The 22,496-nt window shown below is 41.8% G+C and overlaps 1 protein-coding gene across 2 annotated transcripts in view; it reads right to left on the reverse strand.

The window, feature by feature from the left end:
* Positions 1-22,496, reverse strand: part of SLC22A2 (solute carrier family 22 member 2) — a 92,497-nt gene that overhangs the window by 43,788 nt on the left and 26,213 nt on the right. The window contains exons 10-11 of one of the 2 annotated variants that reach the window (XM_031012608.3): positions 14,203-14,302; positions 644-2,912 (exon numbers count right to left, since the gene is read on the reverse strand). In XM_031012608.3, coding sequence (XP_030868468.2) covers positions 2,846-2,912; positions 14,203-14,302 — 167 coding nt within the window. In that variant the 3' untranslated portion in view covers positions 644-2,845. Of the gene's footprint in view, positions 1-643; positions 2,913-14,202; positions 14,303-22,496 lie in introns of those variants that run through there. The other variant, XM_004044915.4, reaches the window with a different exon arrangement.

The raw sequence follows: 22,496 nt of genomic DNA on the forward strand, positions 1-22,496 counted from the left end.
TTGGAAAAGTGCAGTATTTGAGTGGGAGTGTCCCGTTTTTCCAGGTACAGTCTGTCATGGCTTCCCTTGGCTAGGAAAGGGAAATCCCCTGACCTCTTGTGCTTCCCAGGTGAGGTGACACCCCACCCTGCTTCAGCCCTCCATGGGCTGCACCCACTGTCCCACCAGTCCCAATGAGGTGAACCAGGTACCTCAGTTGGAAATGCAGAAATCACCCATCTTCTGCATTGATCACACTGGGAGCTGCAGACTGGAGCCGTTTCTATTTGATCATCTTGGAACAGACCTCCACAATCTTTATCTTAACCTGAACATTCCCTTTCTATCAATTCCAGATCTTTAGACAAACCCAACCAATTGTCAATCAGAAAATGTTTAACTTCACCTATAGCCTGGAAGCCCCCGCCATGCCCTCCTCACTTTGAGTTGTCCTGCCTTTCTGGACCAAACCAATGTATTTCTTAAATGCATTTGATTGATGCCTCATGCCTCTCTAAAATGTATAAAACCAAGCTGTGCCCCAACCACCTTGGGCACATGTTCTCAGGACCTCCTGAGGGCGGTGTCACGAGCCATGGTCACTCATATTTGGCTCAGAATAAATCTCTTTAAATATTTTATAGAGTTCGACACTTTTCTTTGACACTGGTACCAATTTATTGTATTATTCTGTTCTCATGATACTAATAAAGACATACCACACTGGGTAATTTACAAAGGAAAAAGTTTTGGCTTACAGTTCCACATGGCTGGGGAGGCCTCACAATTGTGGTGGAAAGCAAAGGAGGAGCAAAAGCACGTCTTACATGACAGAAAGCAAGAGGAGTCCTGGCATGTAAAGGGGAATTCCCTATTATGAAACCATCAGATATCATGAGACTTATTCACTACCACAAGAACAGCACAGGAAAAACCTGCCCCCATGATTCAATTATGTTGCATTTGGTACCTCCCATGACACGTGGGGATTATTACAATTCAAGGTGAGATTTGAGTGGGGACACAGAGCCTAACTATATCATGGGGGTTCAAGATCTTCAGATTCATTTGGGTTCAGTCAGTGTCTCCATTCCAGTTCTGAGATTCCCTCCTTCCTACCCATTTTGTAACTTTTGTTTAAGAGACCTGATGAGGGTATGAATTCAGCCTATGGTGCAATTCTACAGCCTATAATATCAATGTTTCTCTTCTCTCTTGCTCCTTCCTTCCCATCTCTGGCCAGTGTGACCCACTGGTAGAGCCGTATAGGAAGCCAGGTGGTGAAGGGTCTGAGAAATGTCATTTTCAGGTTTCAACAGTTGATGCCACAGAAGAGAGTGCAGGAGGACAGGCATACCTGCTTTCTCAGGAAGCTATTGGAAATTATGCTTCTTTAAAATGTGACAAAAATCAAGAAGGAGATGGCATCTAGGAGACAGGAGACAAAAGGAACACTCAGGAATGTGGGGAAAGAGAGCCCAGGGCAACAGCTCTGCTGCAGACCTAGAGATCCACCAAGCGAAAGTGGAGTAGGAGGGCTGGGGGCTACATGTGGGAGGTCTCTCAGAACAAAAGAAAAGAAGAGAAACCAATGTGTGAAGTATTTGAATACATTGAGGGGAGAGCTATTATTCTGTCAGACAGCTTGGAGGAAAATTAATGATGAATATGTAGAAAACAAAACAATAAAAAGCAGTGTTCAGGAAAAGCAAGGTACTGTAAAAGAAAGGAAGCATAATCATAGTACACGAAATGACTCAGTGTTAATAGCCATAATGACATGAAAGTTCAGTATTTGATTTAATAAAAATGTGACAAAGTTTAAAGGGAACAGAAAAGCTGTGTGTTGGGATGAAGGGAGAGATGAAGAGAGTTACATTTTTATCTTTTATATTAAAAAGTAAATAGATAATATTTAAGCTGAAAAATCAAGAAATGTCAATATAAAGAAGTTATTTATATATATGGAGATGAATCTCAGGGGGAAAATTCACCTAAAAGAGTTGAAAATTTTCTCTGAGAAATTAGTAGAGGTGAAATAGGGCAAGGAAATTTTGTTTTCATTATAAGCCTTATGATATTTAGCTTTTAAAAATGTATTCATAATATTACTTTTATAAAATATTAACATGTATTTTAAAATCCACAAATGTTGAGACATTTTTACCAGACTAAAAAATGATCATCAATGGTTTTATAACGCTAACACTTTTTATTGAACTCTTCTCAAGGTCTTTTGTAGAAAATACACATTCATGCTTACCCAGTCTAAATATGGAAGGACCTCATGATTACTGAAGTTGTATTCCTGATTCTTTTATTTGAGATTCACTTTAAGTCTAACCTAGATAATAATCAATGTATTTTTAAAAATTTCTTCACCTATGTTACTGAAAGGCCTATCTATAGTTCTTGACATACATTCTGGACAACTTTATATTGTTTTGGGTGTTTTATTTCTTTAAGAAAATAGATGCTCCTCTCCCAACTTTACTGTTTTTCACACTTTTTTCTATTTTGTTTGCCTGGCCCACAGTTCCCCTATGTATTCTGGTTAGATAGCATTGCAAAGAAAAGAATCAAATTTAAAAAAATACAAAGATGGAAAAAAAACCCTCCAGAAAACCAATGTCCAATGTCCTAGGAATGCTGAGAATAAAGTGAACTGGAAGAACTTGGCAGGATCTGGTCCCATAGGTATTTTTCCACAGTGTACAATAGACTCCACTGGCTGTAGACCTAGGTTGATAGGGCTCAGGGGTAAGTTTGGTTGAGTTGTATGGGCTTTGTGATGAGTGCAGGGATTTCTACTTTTGGTCTTGCTGCCATCAAAGCTAGGTCATGACAGCAGCAACGGTCTCTCTTCTTAGTTCAATGGAATGTCTAGTTTCTGAACTTGGAGGTAAATCATCTTTTCTTTATTTTTTCTTGGTCTGCAATAAGAAATAAAAATGGAGAGGGGAGAAAGAAATTATGAGGAGGTTGAAAACCAAAATAAAGTGGGTAATAAATAAGAGGAACAACAAATGATTATAAACTTTGTTCAGGATTAGTCTTGCAATGTGTTCTGAGTGGTGGTTCTCACAAAGAAAATGGACAGAACTTGTTGATAACTCATGTCGACAGAGTTATTCCTAAAATTATCTTATTGAATTGGAACTGGCCTAAATAAGTTCCTTTTTTAGGGTGTTCACCTTTCTCTGTAATAGAGAATGTGGGTAAAGTCTAAACTTAATCTTATATCAGTTAATGATGAAGATTGCAATATCTTGTTATCATTAGTTATGCAAATAGAATTTTAAAAATTATTTTTTCAAAGTGTATTTACTTTTCAACAGCTTGATAAATGAAGACTGCAATTAAAACATTTGTTCAAATTGCAAGTTTTCTCAATCATCTTGTCTTCATGAATGCCAGGACATTGCTGATATTCATCGTAGAAATGCTGCTTTCTTCATTTTGTTGTTCCCAGCCATGGCCTTTGGACCTGTTCCTGTTTATAGCAATATTGAATCAGCTGTGGGCTGCTCCCAGCCACCCAGCATCTCACAGAATTTCCCCCACCTGGAGTTGGTTAGTCTTGTCTCATTTTCTGGACCAATCCAATCTGAGACGAGGGATGGCAGAAGCTTACCCAAATCACCCTATGGTTTTGGAATTATCTAAAGCTCCAGATGGGGAGGTAAAATCAAGTCAGTTGAGCTCCTCTGGTCTCTCTGCCAACAACAATAACAACAACTACAGAAGCAGAAACAACAACAGTAGAAATAGCAGCAATAGAAGCAGCAGCAGGAACAACAAAAGCAACAACAGCAGCAACAGTAGCAGCAATAGTAGCAACAGCAGCAACAACAGTAATAACAGCAGCAACTGCAATAGCAACAGTAGAAGCATCAGCAACAACAGCAGCAGTAACAACAACAAAAGCAACAGCAGCAACAACAGTAATAGCAACAGCAACAGTAACAGTAGCAGCAACAGATATGGCAACAGTAATACCATCAGCAGCAACAGCAATAGCAACAATAGGATCCTCAGTAGTAACAGCAATAGCAACAGTAGCAACACGAGCAACAGCAGCAGCAACAATAGTATCAGTAATAGCAATAGTAACAGTAACAGCATCAGCAGCAGCAGCAACAGCAACAGCAGCAGCAACAATAACAAAAGCAACAGAAACAGTAACAACAAAACCAACAATAGCAACAACAGCAGCAACAATTGTAGCAATAGCAGCAACAATAGCAACAGAATCAACACCATCACAATTAAGAGCAACAACAGCAGCAACAATTGTAGCAATAGCAGCAACAATAGCAACAGAATCAACACCATCACAATTAAGAGCAACAACAGCAGCAACAATAGCCGCAGAAATAGCAAAATCAGCAGTAGCAACAACAGAAGTCACAGCAATAACAGCAACAGAAGTAGCAGTAGTAATAGCAGCAGCAACAGCAGCAGCAGCAGTAGCAGCAATCATTACTATAGTAGCAACAACAGTAGCAGCAACACCAGCAGCAGTAGCAGCAGCAATAGCAACAGTAATAGTAGCAGCGACAGCAATAGCAACAGTAGCAGCATCAGCAACAATAACAGCAACAATAGCAGCAGTAACAACAGCAACAGCAGCAGCAACAATAATAGCAGCCACAGCAACAGCAACAGTAGCAGCAGCAGCAACAACAGCAACAATAATAAAAGCAACAATAGCAACAGTATCAGCAACAGCAACAGCAATAGCAACAGCAGCAGCATCAGCAACAACAGCAACAATAGCAGCAGTAAAAACAGCAACAGCAGCAACAACAGCAACAGCAGCAGCAACAATAAGAGCAGCAGCAACAGCAACAGTAGCAGCAGCAGCAACAACAGCAAAAATAACAAAAGCAACAATAGCAACAGTATCAGCAACAGCAACAGCAATAGCAACAAAAGCATCAGCAACAGCAATAGCATCACAATTAACAACAGCAACAGCAACAGCAGCAGTAGCAACAGAAATCGCAGTAATAACAGCAGCAGCAGCAGTAGCAGCAATCATTACCATAGTAGCAACAACAGTAGCAGCAACACCAGCAGCAGTAGTAGCAGCAATAGCAACAGTAATAGTAGCAGCGACAGCAATAGCAACAGTAGCAGCATCAGCAACAACAGCAACAGCAGCAGCAACAATAAGAGCAGCAGCAGCAACAGCAACAGTAGCAGCAGCAGCAACAAGAGCAACAATAGCAGCAGTAAAAACAGCAACAGCAGCAGCAACAACAGCAACAGCAGCAGCAACAATAAGAGCAGCAGCAACAGCAACAGTAGCAGCAGCAGCAACAACAGCAACAATAACAACAGCAACAATAACAAAAGCAACAATAGCAACAGTATCAGCAACAGCAATAGCAACAGCAGCAGCAGCAGCAACAAAAGCAACAATAGCAGCAGTAAAAACAGGAACAGCAGCAGCAACAACAGCAACAGCAGCAGCAACAATAAGAGCAGCAGCAACAGCAACAGTAGCAGCAGCAGCAACAACAGCAACAATAACAAAAGCAACAATAGCAACAGTATCAGTGACAGCAACAGCAATAGCAACAAAAGCATCAGCAACAGCAATAGCATCACAATTAACAACAGCAACAATAGCCACAGCAACAGCAACAGCAGCAGTAGCAACAGAAATTGCAGTAATAACAGTAGCAGCAGCAGCAGCAATCATTACCATAGTAGCAACAACAGTAGCAGCAACACCAGCAGCAGTAGTAGCAGCAATAGCAACAGTAATAGTAGCAGCGACAGCAATAGCAACAGTAGCAGCATCAGCAACAAGAGCAACAACAGCAGCAGTAACAACAGCAACAGCAGCAGCAACAATAAGAGCAGCAGCAGCAACAGCAACAGTAGCAGCAGCAGCAACAACAGCAACAATAACAAAAGCAACGATAGCAACAGTATCAGCAACAGCAACAGCAATAGCAACAGTAGCAGCATCAGCAACAAGAGCAACAATAGCAGCAGTAACAACAGCAACAGCAGCAGCAACAATAATAGCAGCCGCAGCAACAGCAACAGTAGCAGCAGCAGCAACAACAGCAACAATAACAAAAGCAACAATAGCAACAGTATCAGCAACAGCAATAGCAGCAGTAGCAGCATCAGCAACAACAACAGCAGTAACAACAGCAACAGCAGCAGCAAAAATAATAGCAGCAGCAACAGCAACAGTAGCAGCAGCAGCAAAAACAGCAACAATAACAAAAGCAACAATAGCAACAGTATCAGCAACAGCAACAGCAGTAGCAACAAAAGCATCAGCAACAGCAATAGCATCACAGTTAACAACAGCAACAGCAACAGCAGCAGTAGCAACAGAAATAGCAGTAATAGCAGCAGCAGCAGTAGCAGCAATAATTACAACAACAGCAGTAAGAGCAGCAACAACAATAAAAGCAACAACAACAGCAATAGCAGCAGCAATCATAACAGCAACAGCAGCAGCAGCAACAACAGCAGTAACAATAGCAGTAATGACAACATCAGCAACAGTAGCAGCAACAACAGTGTCAGCAACAGTAGCAGCAGTGACAGCAATAGAAACAGCATCATAATCAACAATGGCAATAACAACAGAAGCAGCAGCAATAACAAAAGCAACAATAGCAGCAATAGTAGCAGCAACCACGACAGTAACAGTAGCAGCAACATCAGCAGTAGCAACAACAGCAGTTGCAGTAGCAATAGTGGTAACAACAGCAGCAGCAGCCAAAGTAGTAGCAATGACAACAGCATTAACAACAACATCAACAATTTCAGCAATAGCAGCAGCAGCAACAGCAACAGCAACAGCATCATAGTCAACAACAGCAATAATAATAGAAACAGCAACATAGCAGTAGCAGCAACAACAGCAGCAGCAACATCAATGTCAGCAACAGGTAGCAGCAGCAACAATAACAAAAGCAACAACAGCAGCAATAGCAGCAACAACAACAAGAGGAGCAACAAAAGTAGCTGCAACAATAACAAAAGCAACAGCAGCAATAACAGCAGCAGCAATAATTATAACAGCAGCAACAACAGCAACGTCAGAAAAAGCAGCAACAGCAATAGCAGAAGCAGCAACAGCAGCAGCAGCAAGAGCAGCAACAACAGTGGCTGTAACAATAACAAAAGTTAACAGCAACAGGAGCAAACAAAACAACACCCACAGCAAAAGCATCAGCAACAGCAACAAAGAAGGAACAACAGTAGCTGCAACAATAACAAAAGCAACAACAGCAGCAACAGCAGTGACAAAAACAACAGCAATAGTAACAGCAGCAACAGTAACAGTAGCAGCAATAGCAGCAGCCACAACACTAACAGTGGCAACAACAGTAACAGCAGCAGTAACAGTAACAGTAGTAGCAACAACGGCAGCAGCAATAACAATGGAAACATCGGCAACAACAAGAGCAAGAGCATCACAGTCAACAACAGCAACAGCGGCAACAATACCCACAGCAATAGCAACAGAAGCAATAACAGCAGCAGCAACAACAGCAGTAGGAACACCAGCAGTAACAACAGCAGCAGCAACATCAGCAACAACAGCAGCAACAACAGTAGCAGCAGTAGGAACAGCAGCAATAATTATAACAGCAGCAGCACCAACAGTAACAACAGTAGAAATAAGTACAATAGCAATAACAACAGTAATAGCAACAGCAAAAACAATAGCAGCAGTAACAATAACAACAGCAATAGCAGCAACAACAGCAACAAGAAAAATGACAATAGCAGCAGCAACAACAGCAGCAGCAGCAACAACATCAGCCACCAGTGAGTGACTACTAACTAAATACCAAGCACTGTGATGGGTGCTTCATCGCATTGTCCCATTCATGAGCCCAACCCTCTGATGGTGAGACAAGTTCATGGGCCACAAAATCTAGCTGCCAGGATTGAAACTTTGGCTTTGTCGCTTATTGGCTGTGTGGTTTTGAGCAAGTCCTTTACTTTCTCTGGCCTGTTTTTTTTTCCAGTTGTCAGTGGAATTAATAATAATAACGCCTATTTCATAGGGTTGCTGCAAGGATTCAATGAGGGAATACAGGCATACCTCAGAGATATTGGGGATTCAGTTCCAGACTACCACAATAAAGTAAATTTTACCATAAAGTGAGTCATACATTTTTGTTGGTTTCCCAGTTCATATAAAAGTTACGGTTACACTATATTGTAGTCTATTAAATGTGCAATATTATGTCTAAGAAAACAATGTAATTTAAAAATACTTTATTTTTTAAAAATGCTAACAATCATCTGAACCTTCAATTTGTGTTAATCTTGCTGGTGGAGGCTCTTGCCTCTATGTTGATGGCTGCTGACTGAGCAAGACAGTGGTTGCTGAAGGTTGAAGTGGCTGTTGAAACTTCTTAAAACAAGAATATGAAGTTTTCAATGTTGATTGACTCTTCCCTTCATGAAAGATTTCGCTATAGCATGCAATGCTATTTCATAGCATTTTACCCACAGTAGAGCTTCTTTAAAAATTGGAGTCAATCCTCTCAAACCCTGATGCTGTTTTGTCAACTTAGTTTATGTAATATTCTAAATCCTTTGTTGTCATTTCAACAATGTTCACAGGATCTCCACCAGGAGTAGATTCCATCTCAAGAAACCACTTTCTAAGCTCATCTGTAAGAAGCAACTCCTCATTGTTCAAGTTTTATCATGAGGTTGAAGCAATTCAGTCACATCTTCGGGCTCTACTTCTAATTCTAGTTCTCTTGCTATTTCTATCGTATCTGCAGACACTTTTTATGCTGAAGTCTTGAGCTCTTCAAAGTTATCCATGAGGACTGTAATCAACTTCTTCAAAACTCCCATTAACGTTCACATTTTGACCTCCTCTAATGATCCACAAATGTTCTTAGTGGCATCTACAATGGTGAAAGCTTTCTAGAAGGTTTTTCAATGTGCTTTGCCTAGAACAATCAGAGGAATTACCATCTACAGTAGCTATAGCCTTATAAAGTATATTTCTTAAATAATAATACTTGAATGTCAAAACTACTCCTTGATCCATGGGCTGCAGAATGGATGTTGTGTTAGCAGGCATTAAAACAACATTAATCTTTAGGTACATCTCCATCAGAGCTCTTGGGTGACCAGGTGTATGTATTGTCAGTGAGCAGTAATCTTTTGAAAGCAATCTTCTTTTCTAAGCAGTAGGTCTAAACAGCAGGCTTAAAATAGTCAATAAACCATGCTGTAAACGGATGTACTGTTATCTGTACACAGGCTTTGCTATTCCATGAGCACAAGCAGATTAGATTTAGCATAATTCTTAGGGACCCTAGAGTTTTCATGGTAAATGAACACTGGCTTCACCTTCTAGTCACCAGCTGCATTCACCCTTCACAAGAGAGTCAACCTGTCCATTGAGCTTTGAAAACCAGACATTGATTTTTTCCTCGCTCTTCACGAAAGTCCTAAATGGCATCTTCTTCCAATAGAATGCTGTTGTGTCTATATTGAAAATCTGTTGTTTAGTGTGACCCCCTTTATCAGTGATCTTTGTTAGATCTGGATAACTTGCTGCAGCTTCTACATCAGCACTTGCTGCTTCATTTCGCACTTTCAAGTTATGGAGATGGCTTCTTTCCTTAAGCCGTATTAACCGAACTTACTCACTTCGAATTTTTCTTCTGCTACTTCTTCACCTGTCTCAGCCTTCATACAATGGAAGAGAGTTAGGGCCTTGTTCTGGGTTAGGCTTTGGCTTAAGGGAATGTTGTGACCGGTTTGATCTTCTATCCAGACCACTCAAGCTTTCTCCATATCAGCAATAAGGCTGTTTCATTTCTCATTTGTAGCATTTTTCAACTTCCTTCAAGAACTTTTCCTGTGCATTCTCGACTTGGCTACCTGGTACAAGAGTCCTCACTTTCAGCTTACGCTGGCTTTCAACATGACTTCCTCATTGAGCGTAATCATTTCTGCCTTTTGCTTTAAAGTTGAGACTTGCAACTCTTCCTTTCATTTAACACCTAGAGGGCATTGTAGAGCTATTAATTGGCCTAATTTCAATATGGTTGTGTCTTGGGCAATAGGAAGGCCCAAGGAGAGGGAGAGAGATGGGGGAATGCTCAGTGTGTGGAACAGTCAGATCACATGCATTTATCAATTAAGTTTGCTGTTTTACACAGACATGGTTTGTGGTGCCCTAAAACAATTACAATAGCAGTATCAAAGATCACTGATTGCAGATCACCATCACAGATATGATAATAATGGAAAAGTTTAAAATATTGTGAGAATTACCAAAACATGCCACAGTGACATGAAGTGAGCACCTGCTGTTGGAAAAATGCTGCAAATAAACTTGCTTAATGTAGGGTTGCTGTATACCTTCAATCTGTTAAAAAACACAATATCTGCAAAGCACAATAAAATGAAGTGCAATAAAAGAAGGTGCATGGGAAGGGCATGGAAAGCACTGGGTAGAGCTCTTAGTAAACGTTAGCTATTGTTATCCTCATTTTACAGCAAGGAAAACCAGCTTAAGAAGTGAGATAAGGGGCCGGGTGCGGTGGCTCACACCTGTAATCCCAGCAATTTGGGAGGCCAAGGTGGGTGGATAACTTGAGCTCCACAGTTCGAGACCATCCTGGGCAACATGGTGAAACCTGTCTCTATTAAAAAAATACAAAAAATTAGCTGGGCATGGTGGCACATGCCTGTAGTCCTAGCTACTTGGGAAGCTGAGGTGGGAGAATGACCTGAGCCCAGGAGGTCGAGGCTGCAATGAGCTGAGATTGAGCCACTGCACTCCAGCCAGGGTAACCTGTGGGAGACCCTGTCTCAAAAATAGAGAGACAAAAAAAGTGAGAAGTGAGATAAAGAATAGGGTATAAGTCCATACAGGCTATATTTGTAACTATGACAGGTTTAGTGCCCTTAGGAACCAAATGACTTGGTTGGTGAGGGAGGGACTCTTGCCCTGCCCTGTTTCTGCTGGCTCTCCTCAGCACATGTGACACTGTTCTTGGAGTCAGTTTTCAGTGCCAGCTGTGGTCTGCCCTCTTGCTCCCAGACATCCCTGCCTCCTGCAGGCCACACCTCCCACCCCTCCCTCTGTAGGCGCACTGTTCTCTGGCTCTGTCTCAGCCCTCACCACTCCCGCTCTTCTGCAATTCTCCAAGTCTTACACATATCTCTCAGTGCGTGGTGAACTGGGTTATGTAATACAGAAACAAGAACAGTGCAAATCTTCATAGGAGTATTTGTAGATCACATACATGGAAAGAATACAAAATAACAACAGGAATGGTCTTTTGAAATATCTCTTTAGCCTGCTTTGAACCAGCCTGATGAAAATGAACAACTGACAAGCATATGTGTGCGTCGCTGAGCCACACTTCTCCAACTTACAACAACAACTCGGAATGTATTTTAAAATTTGATTTCCAATAAATAGTCTAGGCATATATTTTCCTGTTTTATAGAACAGCTACAAAAGCTTCTATGAGTAATAGCAGTGGCTTGTAGATGTTAATTAGTGTCAGGCACTTTATTGACACTTGGTGAGTGTCAATTGGAAAGCACTGGGTGAGAGCACTTAGTAAATGTTAGCTATTGTTATCCTCATTTTACGGAAAGGAAAATAGGCTTAAGAAGTGAGATAAGGTATTAGGTATAAGTTCACAGGTTATATTTGTAACTAGGACAGGTTTAGCGCCCTTAGGAACCATAACAATTTAATCAGGAACCAATCGACACTTAATTAGTGTCAGGCACTTTACACATATTTTCTTCTTTAATCCAGTGAGTAGGTACTGTTGTCCCCATTTACAGATGAGGAAACTGAGGCTTTGAGGCATTAAGGCAATAAAGCCACACACATGGGAAATGTGACGGCAGGGCTCAGGCTCTACAGGGCTTGCTCTTCACCACACATATTACTGCCTGCCTGGCACTGGCGCTGGCTAGAGAAAGAAACTTCAATTAGGCATGCCATAGAAAGAACTTCAGCATTTATTCCACAAATAATTGGTAAGCTCCTGCTCTGTGTATGCCAGGCACTGTGCTGAGTTCCAGTGATACAGCAGTAAACAGGATTTAGACTGTCTTTGACGGGAGGTGCCCATGTGTGTGGGAAGCTGCATGGGGAGAGGGGTACGGGGTTGGAGGTGGTTGGTTTAGATGAAAGGTCTCCAACTCAAATGTCTGCATGCACCAAGCAGATCATACAATGTACCACAGACAATAGGAAACAGTGGGGACTGTGGCCTCCTGCAGAGGGCGTGCCCTTGAGAAAGCCAAGCGATCATTCAGCTCCTACAAATTGCCAACAAGAGGAAATATCTTCTCAGTGTTACCAAATCTTCTGCTTTTTTAAAACAGATCCTGGAAATCCAGTTTATGTGGAATTTCCCACTTTAAAAAAATACTGTGTAGGCCAAAGAAAGCACTGGAGAACTTGGTGGCCTGCAGGCTGCGAGTGTGTGACCTCCGCTCGGATTCAAAGGCCTCTTCCAACTCTAAGACTCAAGTTCTAGGAAAAGCCTCAGTCCGCTGTGATTTACCAGCATTTTGCCCAAGTACTGAAAATGTCAAACATGAAGGTTTGGTAAAATGAATAAAAGTCAGTTGTTTGTGGTATCAGCAGGCCAAAAGTGGAGTAAGAAGAAAATAAATAAAAATATCTAAACATACTGTATAAACAAACTTGTGGGGAGAGTGTCAGATAGGTTTGTCTTTATCTAGAATTTTTTTAATGTACTGTTTGAATGGGTTCATATGGTCCAAAATTCAAAATTACAAAAAGGTAAGCATTGAAGTCTCCCTTCTACCTGTATCTCACAGTCACTCAATTCCATAGACAACCAGTGTTATGGTTCTAGTACATTTTTCCAGAGATACAAGTATTTATATATATGTCTTTCACTATTTTTACACAAATGATAGAATATATACATTTCTATGTTTTGCCTTTTCCCCCATTAGCAATATATCTTGGAGAACTTTCCTTGTCAGCGTATGTGAAATGGCCTCATTCTTTTTAATGGCTGTATAATTTTACAGAATGGCATATCATTTATTTAACTGGTGTTCTAATTCATGGTCATTTAGGTTGTTTCCAAACACTTGTTATAAAAAATTGCCTTAATGACTAGTCCTGTACATATATCACTGTGTACACGTAAACTTCTAGAGGTGTAGAGTTACTAGGTTAAAGGATATACATGTTTATAATTTTTATTTAATTTATTTTTATTTTTTTGAGACAGAGTCTTGCTTTGTCGCCCAGGCTGGAGTGCAGTGGCACGATCTCAGCTCACTGCAACCTCTGCCTCCCAGGTTCAAGCAATTCTCCTGCCTCAGCCTCCCCAGTGGCTGGGATTACAGGCGCATACCACCACACCCAGATAATTTTTTTGTACTTTTTTAGTAGAGACGGGGTTTCACCACGTTACCCAGGCTGATCTCGATCTCCTGACCTTGTGATCCACCCGCCTCGGTCTCCCAAAGTGCTGGGATTAGAAGCATGAGCCACTGCACCCAGCCCATGTTTGTAATTTTTATACTACTATTGCATTGCCCATTATAGAGGCATCTAATTCCTACCAGCAACACGGGAGACTACATTTCTCCCCATTCTTCCCCAACATAGTGTGTTACCAAGTAATTTTAGTTTTGACAATCCAAGTAGTTATTAGTGCAGTGTTAATTTGAACTTCTCTTACTATGAAGGAAGTTGAGCATATTTTCATATATTTAAGAGCTGTTTTTATTTCCTTTTCATTGAATTATTTGCTCAAATCTGTTGCCTATTTTTTTTTTCTATTAGGTGGTTGCTTTTATGGAATTGTTAGGAAAATTAGCCCAATGTAAAGTAGTAAATATTTTCTTCAAGTTTATAATTTTATTTTTAGCTTATGGTAGTTGTTTAATGCAGAATATTTTATTTTTATGAAAGCAAACATATTGACCTTTCTTCTATGGATTCTGGATTTTTTGGGTCATATTTAGAAAGACCTTCTCCACATGAAAGTTTAAAGAAATTCTCTTATAGTGTCTTTGTAATTTTACTAATTTTTTTGATGCTTTCAAGTCTTTGATTTAGTTTGAATTTATCTCAGTGTATGGTGTGAAGTATAAAGTCAATTTAATTCTTTCCAAATGGCTACAGGGTTGTCTTCAAACCTTTATAGAACAATTCATTTAGAACTTTCAACTGCCTACCTTTGCATATTTTCAGCTTCCTCGATGGTCTCAGGCAAAGCTTTCCCTTTAGTTTCTGGAAGCAACAGCACCAGACCTCCAGCAACCAAGCCAAGCACGCCTGAAAGCCAGACAGATGAATATCACATTAAGAACTGAAAAACTCAAGGTCTATAATTAGAGTTTCCCTTATTTTTGTTTAAAACATTTTTTTGGCATTTTTCTATACTTATTTACAGATTCCTTTGCCATCTCTGACTGCTGTATTTTCCATTATAAATATTATACCAGTTCCAAACTCCATTGAATTACTATTCCTAATAGGGAAATGAAATACTTAACATTTTGAGTCAAGGTTATTCTAGGGTAGAGGACATTGCCACCATATTAAGATACTTTGGAGTTAGAAAATAACTCTGCAAAAAATTAACTGTATGAAAAGGAGGACAGTAACCCTGCCAGTTTAAAAAACTTAGTAAGGAAAATAAGTCAGAAACTTGGATCATTTCTAGCAAATAAAAGTAATGAATTATGTATCTATTACTATGTAAGAGCACTAAAAAGTATAGCCAGGATTTTAGTTAAAATTCAGGTGTTCATTAAATTCCCGTTATTCCTTTTTTTCTTTGTCTCTAGCTATAATCTTTAATAATAAACACTTACGTGTTTTTGTTTCTTTAGATTCTGATAAAAGTTTTGATCTTTTAAAGTTGTATTTATATGTGTTTCACAATAATAGAGTACAGAAAATAGGATGTGGGTTCTTTACTAGTTTTGAGGTCTCAAAACACTGCATGCCAGTCTCTATTTTTACACCCTCAGAAAATGGCTGAATTAGAAGCTGTAGGGCACAGATCCCAAGCTCTGAGGGCCTGGGCTCCAACTCTGGCCCCTCACATACTGGTCTCAAGGCCTTGGGAAGTTCCATAATCTTTCTGATGCTCCAGACATTCCTATATAAATTGGGATAACATACTGTCAAGTCAAGTTTAGCCTACAGCTGCCTCCTTACATATTTTAAGTTTGGCCTAAAGGTTTCTCTATACATTGTGAACTATAACCTAGATGGAATGGTAAACACACTATAGCCTACTCTTGTGCCAATTAAAACCACCTTTGCAAAATTATGACTGAGACAGTGAAACAGATCTAACTTAATCGACTTCATCTCGCTTCTAACCTCCAAGCTGTCCTTGTCATTCTTTGGGTATAGGCTGAACTAACTTTGGGAGAAACTTAGTTTATAGATTAAAATAAAGATGACCACAGCAAAAGGAGACCTCTTTGTTGCCTGGGGACTAGGTTGCCTTTGTAGGACTAACATTAGCCACAGCATAAGAAATTATGGTTTAGGAGTCATGCAGTTGGAGTCTACAAGATTCTGACCCTTTCTAAACTGCTGCTAAAATCAGTGCTTGAGGTATTTTGCAGAGCCTGCACTCGATGGATCAGCTGACACCACCCCGATCAATAAACTGGCTTATCTGATCTTGTGGCCCCCAGCAAGAACTGACTCAGCGCAAGAAGACAGCTTTGACTCCCTATGATTTCATCCCTGACCAATCAGCACTGCCGGAGGCTTCCCCCACCCACAAAGTTATGCTTAAAAACTTTGCTCCCCAAATGCTCAGGAGACTGATTTGAGTAATAATAAAACTCCAGTCTCCCACACAGCCGGCTCTGTGTGAATTACTCATTCTCTATTGCAATTCCCCTGTCTGGAGAAATTGACTGTCTAGGCAGCAGGCAAGGTGAACCCCTTGGGTGGTTACAAAATCACCAAGTTTTAGCCAGTCAAATGCGGCCAACTGTTCAAACCATGTTCAAATAAGGCAAATGCTAAGCTGTAACCAATCCCATTATTTCTGTACCTCACTTCTGATTTGTGTACGTGATTTTCTTTTGCTGTCCATAAATCTTCTTTCACCGTGTGGTTGTGTTGGAATCTCGGAGCCTACTCTGGCTCAGGAGGCTGCCTGATTCTCGAATCATTCTTTGCTTAATTAAACTCTTATAAATTTAATTCAGCAGAAGTTTTTCTTTAACAATACCACCTCACAAATGTAAACTAAAAATAAAATTCGGAGATCCCCAACTGATTGAGTTGAACTGAAAAACTTCAAGGTTTTTCACCCCCACCCCTTCCCATTCAAGCCCTGATGGAAAGGGGTGGGGGTCAGACATATTTCATTACACCCTCTCCCTTTTGGAGTTCAAGCACAACTCAACAGTGTTAACATTAAAACATATCTTAAGAATGACACAACAGACTCTTTGTAGCAATAAGATAGCAAATTCCAGCCTGACCATAGAATAATATCACGACAGACAAAAAAAATTAAAATATTTTACCCCAAAATATATTTCTTTGCCCTATTTTGAAATGGCCTGGCAAAGCCATCTTTTGCAGAGAGAATTTGCATCTGTAAAGAATCTCTATTAACATAACTAGATCTTTCCCTTTCCAGACCCTCCCAATCCTGAAGAGATTAACTGAGAGTCTAGCACCTTTTAAAGGTCTGTATAGGAAACATTTGCCATTGATTGTCTCAAAGGGTACCACCTATGAGACTTCATCTACATAATAAGAGCCTTGGTTTCCATAACCACTTATCTTAACTCGGGCACTCTTTTCTATTGATTCCAGATCTTCAGATAATAACTTAACTCTTTCAAGCAATTGCCAATCAGAAAATCTTTGAATCCACCTATGACCTGGAAGCCCCTGCTTTGTGTTGTCTTGCTTTTCTGGACCAAACTAATGGATACCTCGCATGTATTGATGGATGGCTTTTGTCTGCTTAATACGTATAAAACCAAGCTGTAATCCAACTACCTTGGACACATGTTCTCAGGACCTCTTGAGACTGTGCCTCAGGCAAGTCACTCATATTTGGTCAGAATATGGTCACTCATATTTGGCTCAGAATAAACTCTTTAAATATTTTACAGAATTTAGCTTTTTTCCTCGACATGTCAGAGGTGTTTGAAACACAACAACTTTATCTTGACTAGGGACTGGGTAAAATAAGGCTGAGACTTACAGGGTTGCATTCCCAGACAGTTAGGCACTCTAAGTCACAGGATGAGATAGGAGGTCAGCACAAGATACAGCTCATAAAGACCTTGCTGGTCAAACAGGCTGCAGTAAAGCCGGCTATAACCCACCAAAACCAAGATGGCAATGAGAGGGACCTCTGGTCGTCTTCATTGCTACACTCCCACCAGTACTGTGACAGTTTACAAATGCCATGGCAACATCAGGAAGTTACCCTATATGGTCAAAAAACGGGAAACTTATTAATAACCCACCTTTTGTTTAGCATATAATCAAGAAATAACTATAAAAATGGGCAACTAGCAGCCCTCAGGGCTGCTCTACCTGTGGAGTAGCCATTCTTTATTCCTTGATTTCCTTAATAAAATTGCTTTCACATTATTCTATGGATTTGCCCTGAATTCTTTCTTGTGTGAGATCCAAGAACCCTCTCTTGGGGTCTGGATCAGGACACCTTTCCAATAACATCTTTCTGGTGAACCCTGAAGGGAGGATACTGAGGAGACCTCCCCTCCGCCAGCGCAAAGGAAACAGACTGCAGCACTGATTAATTAACTTTGGGTAAGTGCTGGCGTACCCAGGTAAAGGACGTGATTGGGTTAGAGGCCCAATTTAGGGGAGTTAGAGTCTCTTCTAAGACAGAGAGGGTTAAAAGTCCCTCTTAATAAAAGGCAAAGACACTTGACTGAACTTGGGTTTGAGGACTAACTTAGAAAGGTTAGAGTCCTTCCTAAGACTGAGGGGATTAGAGGTCCCTCTCAGTAAAGTCCCTCTCAGCTAAGAACTAGTTTGGCACTATGGGATGTTAACTGCTATTTTCTTTGAATTAATTTCCCTTGCACTCTGCTGATGTCTATGGGTGACAGGATTAGGCATATACAGGATCATAGAAACATGGATAGTAATTGTCAGGCCTCTGAGCCCAAGCTAAGCCATCATATCCCCTGTGACCTGCACATACATATCCAGATGGCCTGAAGTAACTGAAGAATCACAAAAGAAGTGAAAATGGCCTGTTCCTGACTTAACTGATGACATTACCTTGTGAAATTCCTTCTCCTGGCTCATCCTGGCTCAAAAGCTCCCCCACTGAGCACCTTGTGTCCCCCACCCCTGCCCACCAGAGAACAACCCCCTTTGACTGTAATTTTCCATTACCTACCCAAATCCTATAAAACAGCCCCACCCCTATCTCCCTTTGCTGACTGTCTTTTTGGACTCAGCCCACCTGCACCCAAGTGAAATAAACAGCCTCGTTGCTCACACAAAGCCTGTTTGGTGGTCTCTTCACACGGACACCAGTGAAATTTGGTTCCGTGACTCGGATCGGGGGACCTCTCTTGGGAGATCAATCCCCTGTCCTCCTGCTCTTTGCTCTGTGAGAAAGATCCACCTGTGACCTCTGGTCCTCAGACTAACCAGCCCAAGGAACACCTCACCAATTTTAAATCTGGTAAGCGGCCTCTCTTCACTCTCTTCTCCAACCTCTCTCACTATCCCTCAACCTCTTTCTTCTTTCAATCTTGGCACCACACTTCAATCTCTCCCTTCTCTTAATTTCAGTTCCTTTCCTTTTCTCGTAGAGACAAAGATGATGCATTTTATCCGTGGACCCAAAGCTCCAGCACCAGTCACGGACTTGGGTTTAATCATGTGGGGATGCCTGCCTGATTATTTACCCACATTTCATTGGTGTCTGATCACCGCGGGGCTGCTTGCCTTGGTCATTCACCCACATTCCTTGGTGGCAAGTGAATTGCGGGGATGCCTGCTTTGGCTGCTCACCCACATTGCAGCCCAGGGCTGCTCACCCAACCCCTTCTCTCCATGCAGCCACCCCTTCTCCACTTTCCTGGGGGGCAAGCACCTCCCACCCCTTTTACACTTTTCTGGGGGGCAAGCAACCCCCACTCCTTCTCTCTGTGTCTCTACTCTCTCTTTTCTCTGGGCTTGCCTCCTTCATTATGGGCAACCTTCCACCTTCCATTCCTCCTTCTTCTTCCTTAGCCTGCATTCTCAAAAACTTAAAACCTCTTCAACTCTCAGCTGACCTAAAATCTAAGCATCTTATTTTCTTCTGCAACACCGCTTGACCCCAATACAAACTTGACAGTGGTTCCAAATAGCCAGAAAATGGCACTTTTGATTTTTCCATCCTACAAAATCTAGATAATTCTTGTCATAAAATGGGCAAACGGTCTGAGGTCCCTGACATCCAGGCATTCTTTTACACATTGGTCCCTCCCTAGTCTCTGTTCCCAATGCAACTCATCCCAAATCTTGCTTCTTTCCCTCCTGCCTGTCCCCTCAGTCCCAATCCCAATCTTCACTGAGTCTTTCCAATCTTCCTTTTCTACAGACTCATCTGACCTGTCCCCTCCTCACCAGGCTGCTCCTTGCCAGGCTACTCCTTGCCAGGCCGAGCTAGGTCCCAATTCTTCCTCAGCCTCTACTCCCTGACCCTATAATTCTTTTTTCACCTCCCCTCCTCACACCCGGTCTGGCTTACAGTTTCGTTCCACAACTAGCCCTCCCCACCTGCCCAGCAATTTCCTCTTAAAAAGGTGGCTGGAGCTAAAGGCGTAGTCAAGGTTAATGTTCCTTTTTCTGTATCTGACCTCTCCCAAATCAGTTAGCATTTAGGCTCTTTTTCATCAAATATAAAAACCCAGCCCAGTCCATGGCCCTTTTGGCAGCAACCCTTAGACTCTTTACAGCCCTAGACCCTGAAGGGTCAGAAGGCCATCTCATTCTAAATATGCATTTTATTACCCAGTCAGCTCCTGACATTAGAATAAAGCTCCAAAAATTAAATTCCAGCCCTCAAACCCCACAACAGGACTTAATTAACCTCGCCTTCAAGGTGTACAATAATAGAGTAGAGGCAGCCAAGCAGCAATGTATTTCTGAATTGCAATTCCTTGCCTCCACTGTGAGACAAACCCCAGCCACATCTCCAGCACACAAGAACTCCAAATGCCTGAACTGCAGCTGCCAGGGGTTCCTCCAGAACCTCCTCCCCCAGGAGCTTGCTACAAGTGCCAGCAATCTGGCCACTGGGCCAAGGAATGCCTGCAGCCTGGGATTCCTCCTAAGCCATGTCTCATCTGTGCAGGACCCCACTGGAAATTGGACTGTCCAACTTGCCCCGCAGCCACTCCTAGGGCCCCTAAAGCTCTAGCCCAAGGTTCTCTGACTGACTCCTCCCCAGATCTGCTCAGCTTAGCAGCTGAAGACTGATGCTGACCAATCACCTCGGAAGCCCCCTGGACCATGATGGACACTGAGCTTTGGGTAACTCTTATGGTGGAGGGTAAGTCCGTCCCCTTCTTAATCAATATGGAGACTACCCACTCCACATTACTTTCTTTCCAAGGGCCTATTTCCCTTGCCTCCATAACTGTTGTGGGTATTGATGGCCCAGCTTCAAAACTCCTTAAAATTCCCCCACTCTGGTGCCAACTTGGACAACATTCTTTTATGCACTCTTTTTTCAGTTATCCCCACCTGCCCAGTTCCCTTATTAGGTCAAGACATTTTAACCAAATTATCTGCTTCCCTGACTATTCCTGGACTACAGCCACATCTCATTGCCATCCTTCTTCCCAACCCAAAGCCTCCTTTGCGTCTTCCTCTTGTATCCCCCAACCTTAACCCACAAATATGGAATACCTCTACTCCCTCCCTGGCAACCGATCACACGCCCATTACTATCCCATTAAAATCTAATCACCCTTAGCCTACTCCGCGCCAATATCTCATCTTGCAGCACGTTTTAAAAGGATTAAAGCCTGTTATCACTCACCTGCTACAGCATGGGCTTCTAAAACCTATAAACTCTGCTTAAAATTCCCCCATTTTACCTGTCCTAAAACCAGACAAGCCTTACAGGTTAGTTCAGGATCTGCACCTTATCAACCAAATTGTTTTGCCTGTCCACCCTGAGGTGCCAAACCCATATACTCTCCTATCCTTAATACTTCCCTCCACAACCCATTATTCTGTTCTAGATAAACCTAGCTGACCCCATAAATCCTAAATCCTTTCCCCACTCCCCTTTCCATTCCTTAAAAAACAGCCCTAAAAGCTGCTCCTATGCTGGCTCTCCATAACTCTTCACTCCCTTTTCATTACATACAGCTGAAGTGCAGGGCTGTGTGGTCGGAATTCTTACACAAGGACCAGGACCGTGCCCTGTAGCCCTTTTATCCAAACAACTTGACCTTACTGTTTTAGCCTCGCCCTCATGTCTGCGTGCGGTGGCTACCACTGCGTTAATGTTTTTAGAGGCCCTCAAAATCACAAACTATGGTCAACTCACTCTCTACAGTTCTCATAATTTCCAAAATCTATTTTCTTCCTCTCACCTGGCCCTTCAGCTATACTCACTCTTAGTTGAGTCTCCCACAATTACCATTGTTCCTGGCCTGGACTTCAATCCGGCCTCCCACATTATTCCCGATACCACACCTGACCCCCATGACTGTATCTCTCTGATCCACCTGACATTCACCCCATTTCCCCATATTTCCTTCTTTCCTGTTCCTCACCCTGATCACACTTGGTTTATCAATGTCAGTTCCACCAGGCTTAATCGCCACACACCAGCAAAGGCAGGCTATGCTATAGTATCTTCCACATCTATCATTGAAGCTACCGCTCTGCCCCCCACTATCTCTCAGCAAGCTGAACTCATTGCCTGAACTTGGGCCCTCACTCTTGCAAAGGGACTACAAATCAATATTAATACTGACTCTAAATATGCCTTCCATATCCTGCACCACCATATGGGCACAAAGAAATTTCCTCACTATGCAAGGGTCCTCCATCATTAATGCCTCTTTAAAAAAAAAACATTTCTCAAAGCTGCTTTACTTCCAAAGGAAGCTGGAGTCATTCACTGCCAAGGCCATCAAAAGGCACCAGATCCCATTGCTCAGGACAATGCTTATGCTCATAAGGTAGCTAAAAAAGCAGCCATCAAAAGGCATCAGATCCCATCACTCAGGACAATGCTTATGCTGATAAGGTAGCTAAAAAAGCAGCTAGCATTCCAACTTCTATCCCTCACGGCAGTTTTTCTCCTTCTCATCTGACCACTCCCACCTACTCCCCCACTGAAACTTCCACCTATTAATCTTTTCCCACACCAGGCAAATGGCTCTTGGACCAAGGATCTCCTTCCAGCCTCACAGGCCCAATCTATTCTGTCATCATTTCATAGACTCTTCCATGTAAGTTACAAGCCACTAGCCCA

Source organism: Gorilla gorilla, chromosome 5 (genome assembly GCF_029281585.2).
Source record: "Gorilla gorilla gorilla isolate KB3781 chromosome 5, NHGRI_mGorGor1-v2.1_pri, whole genome shotgun sequence".
NCBI classification, from domain to species: Eukaryota; Metazoa; Chordata; class Mammalia; order Primates; family Hominidae; genus Gorilla; species Gorilla gorilla.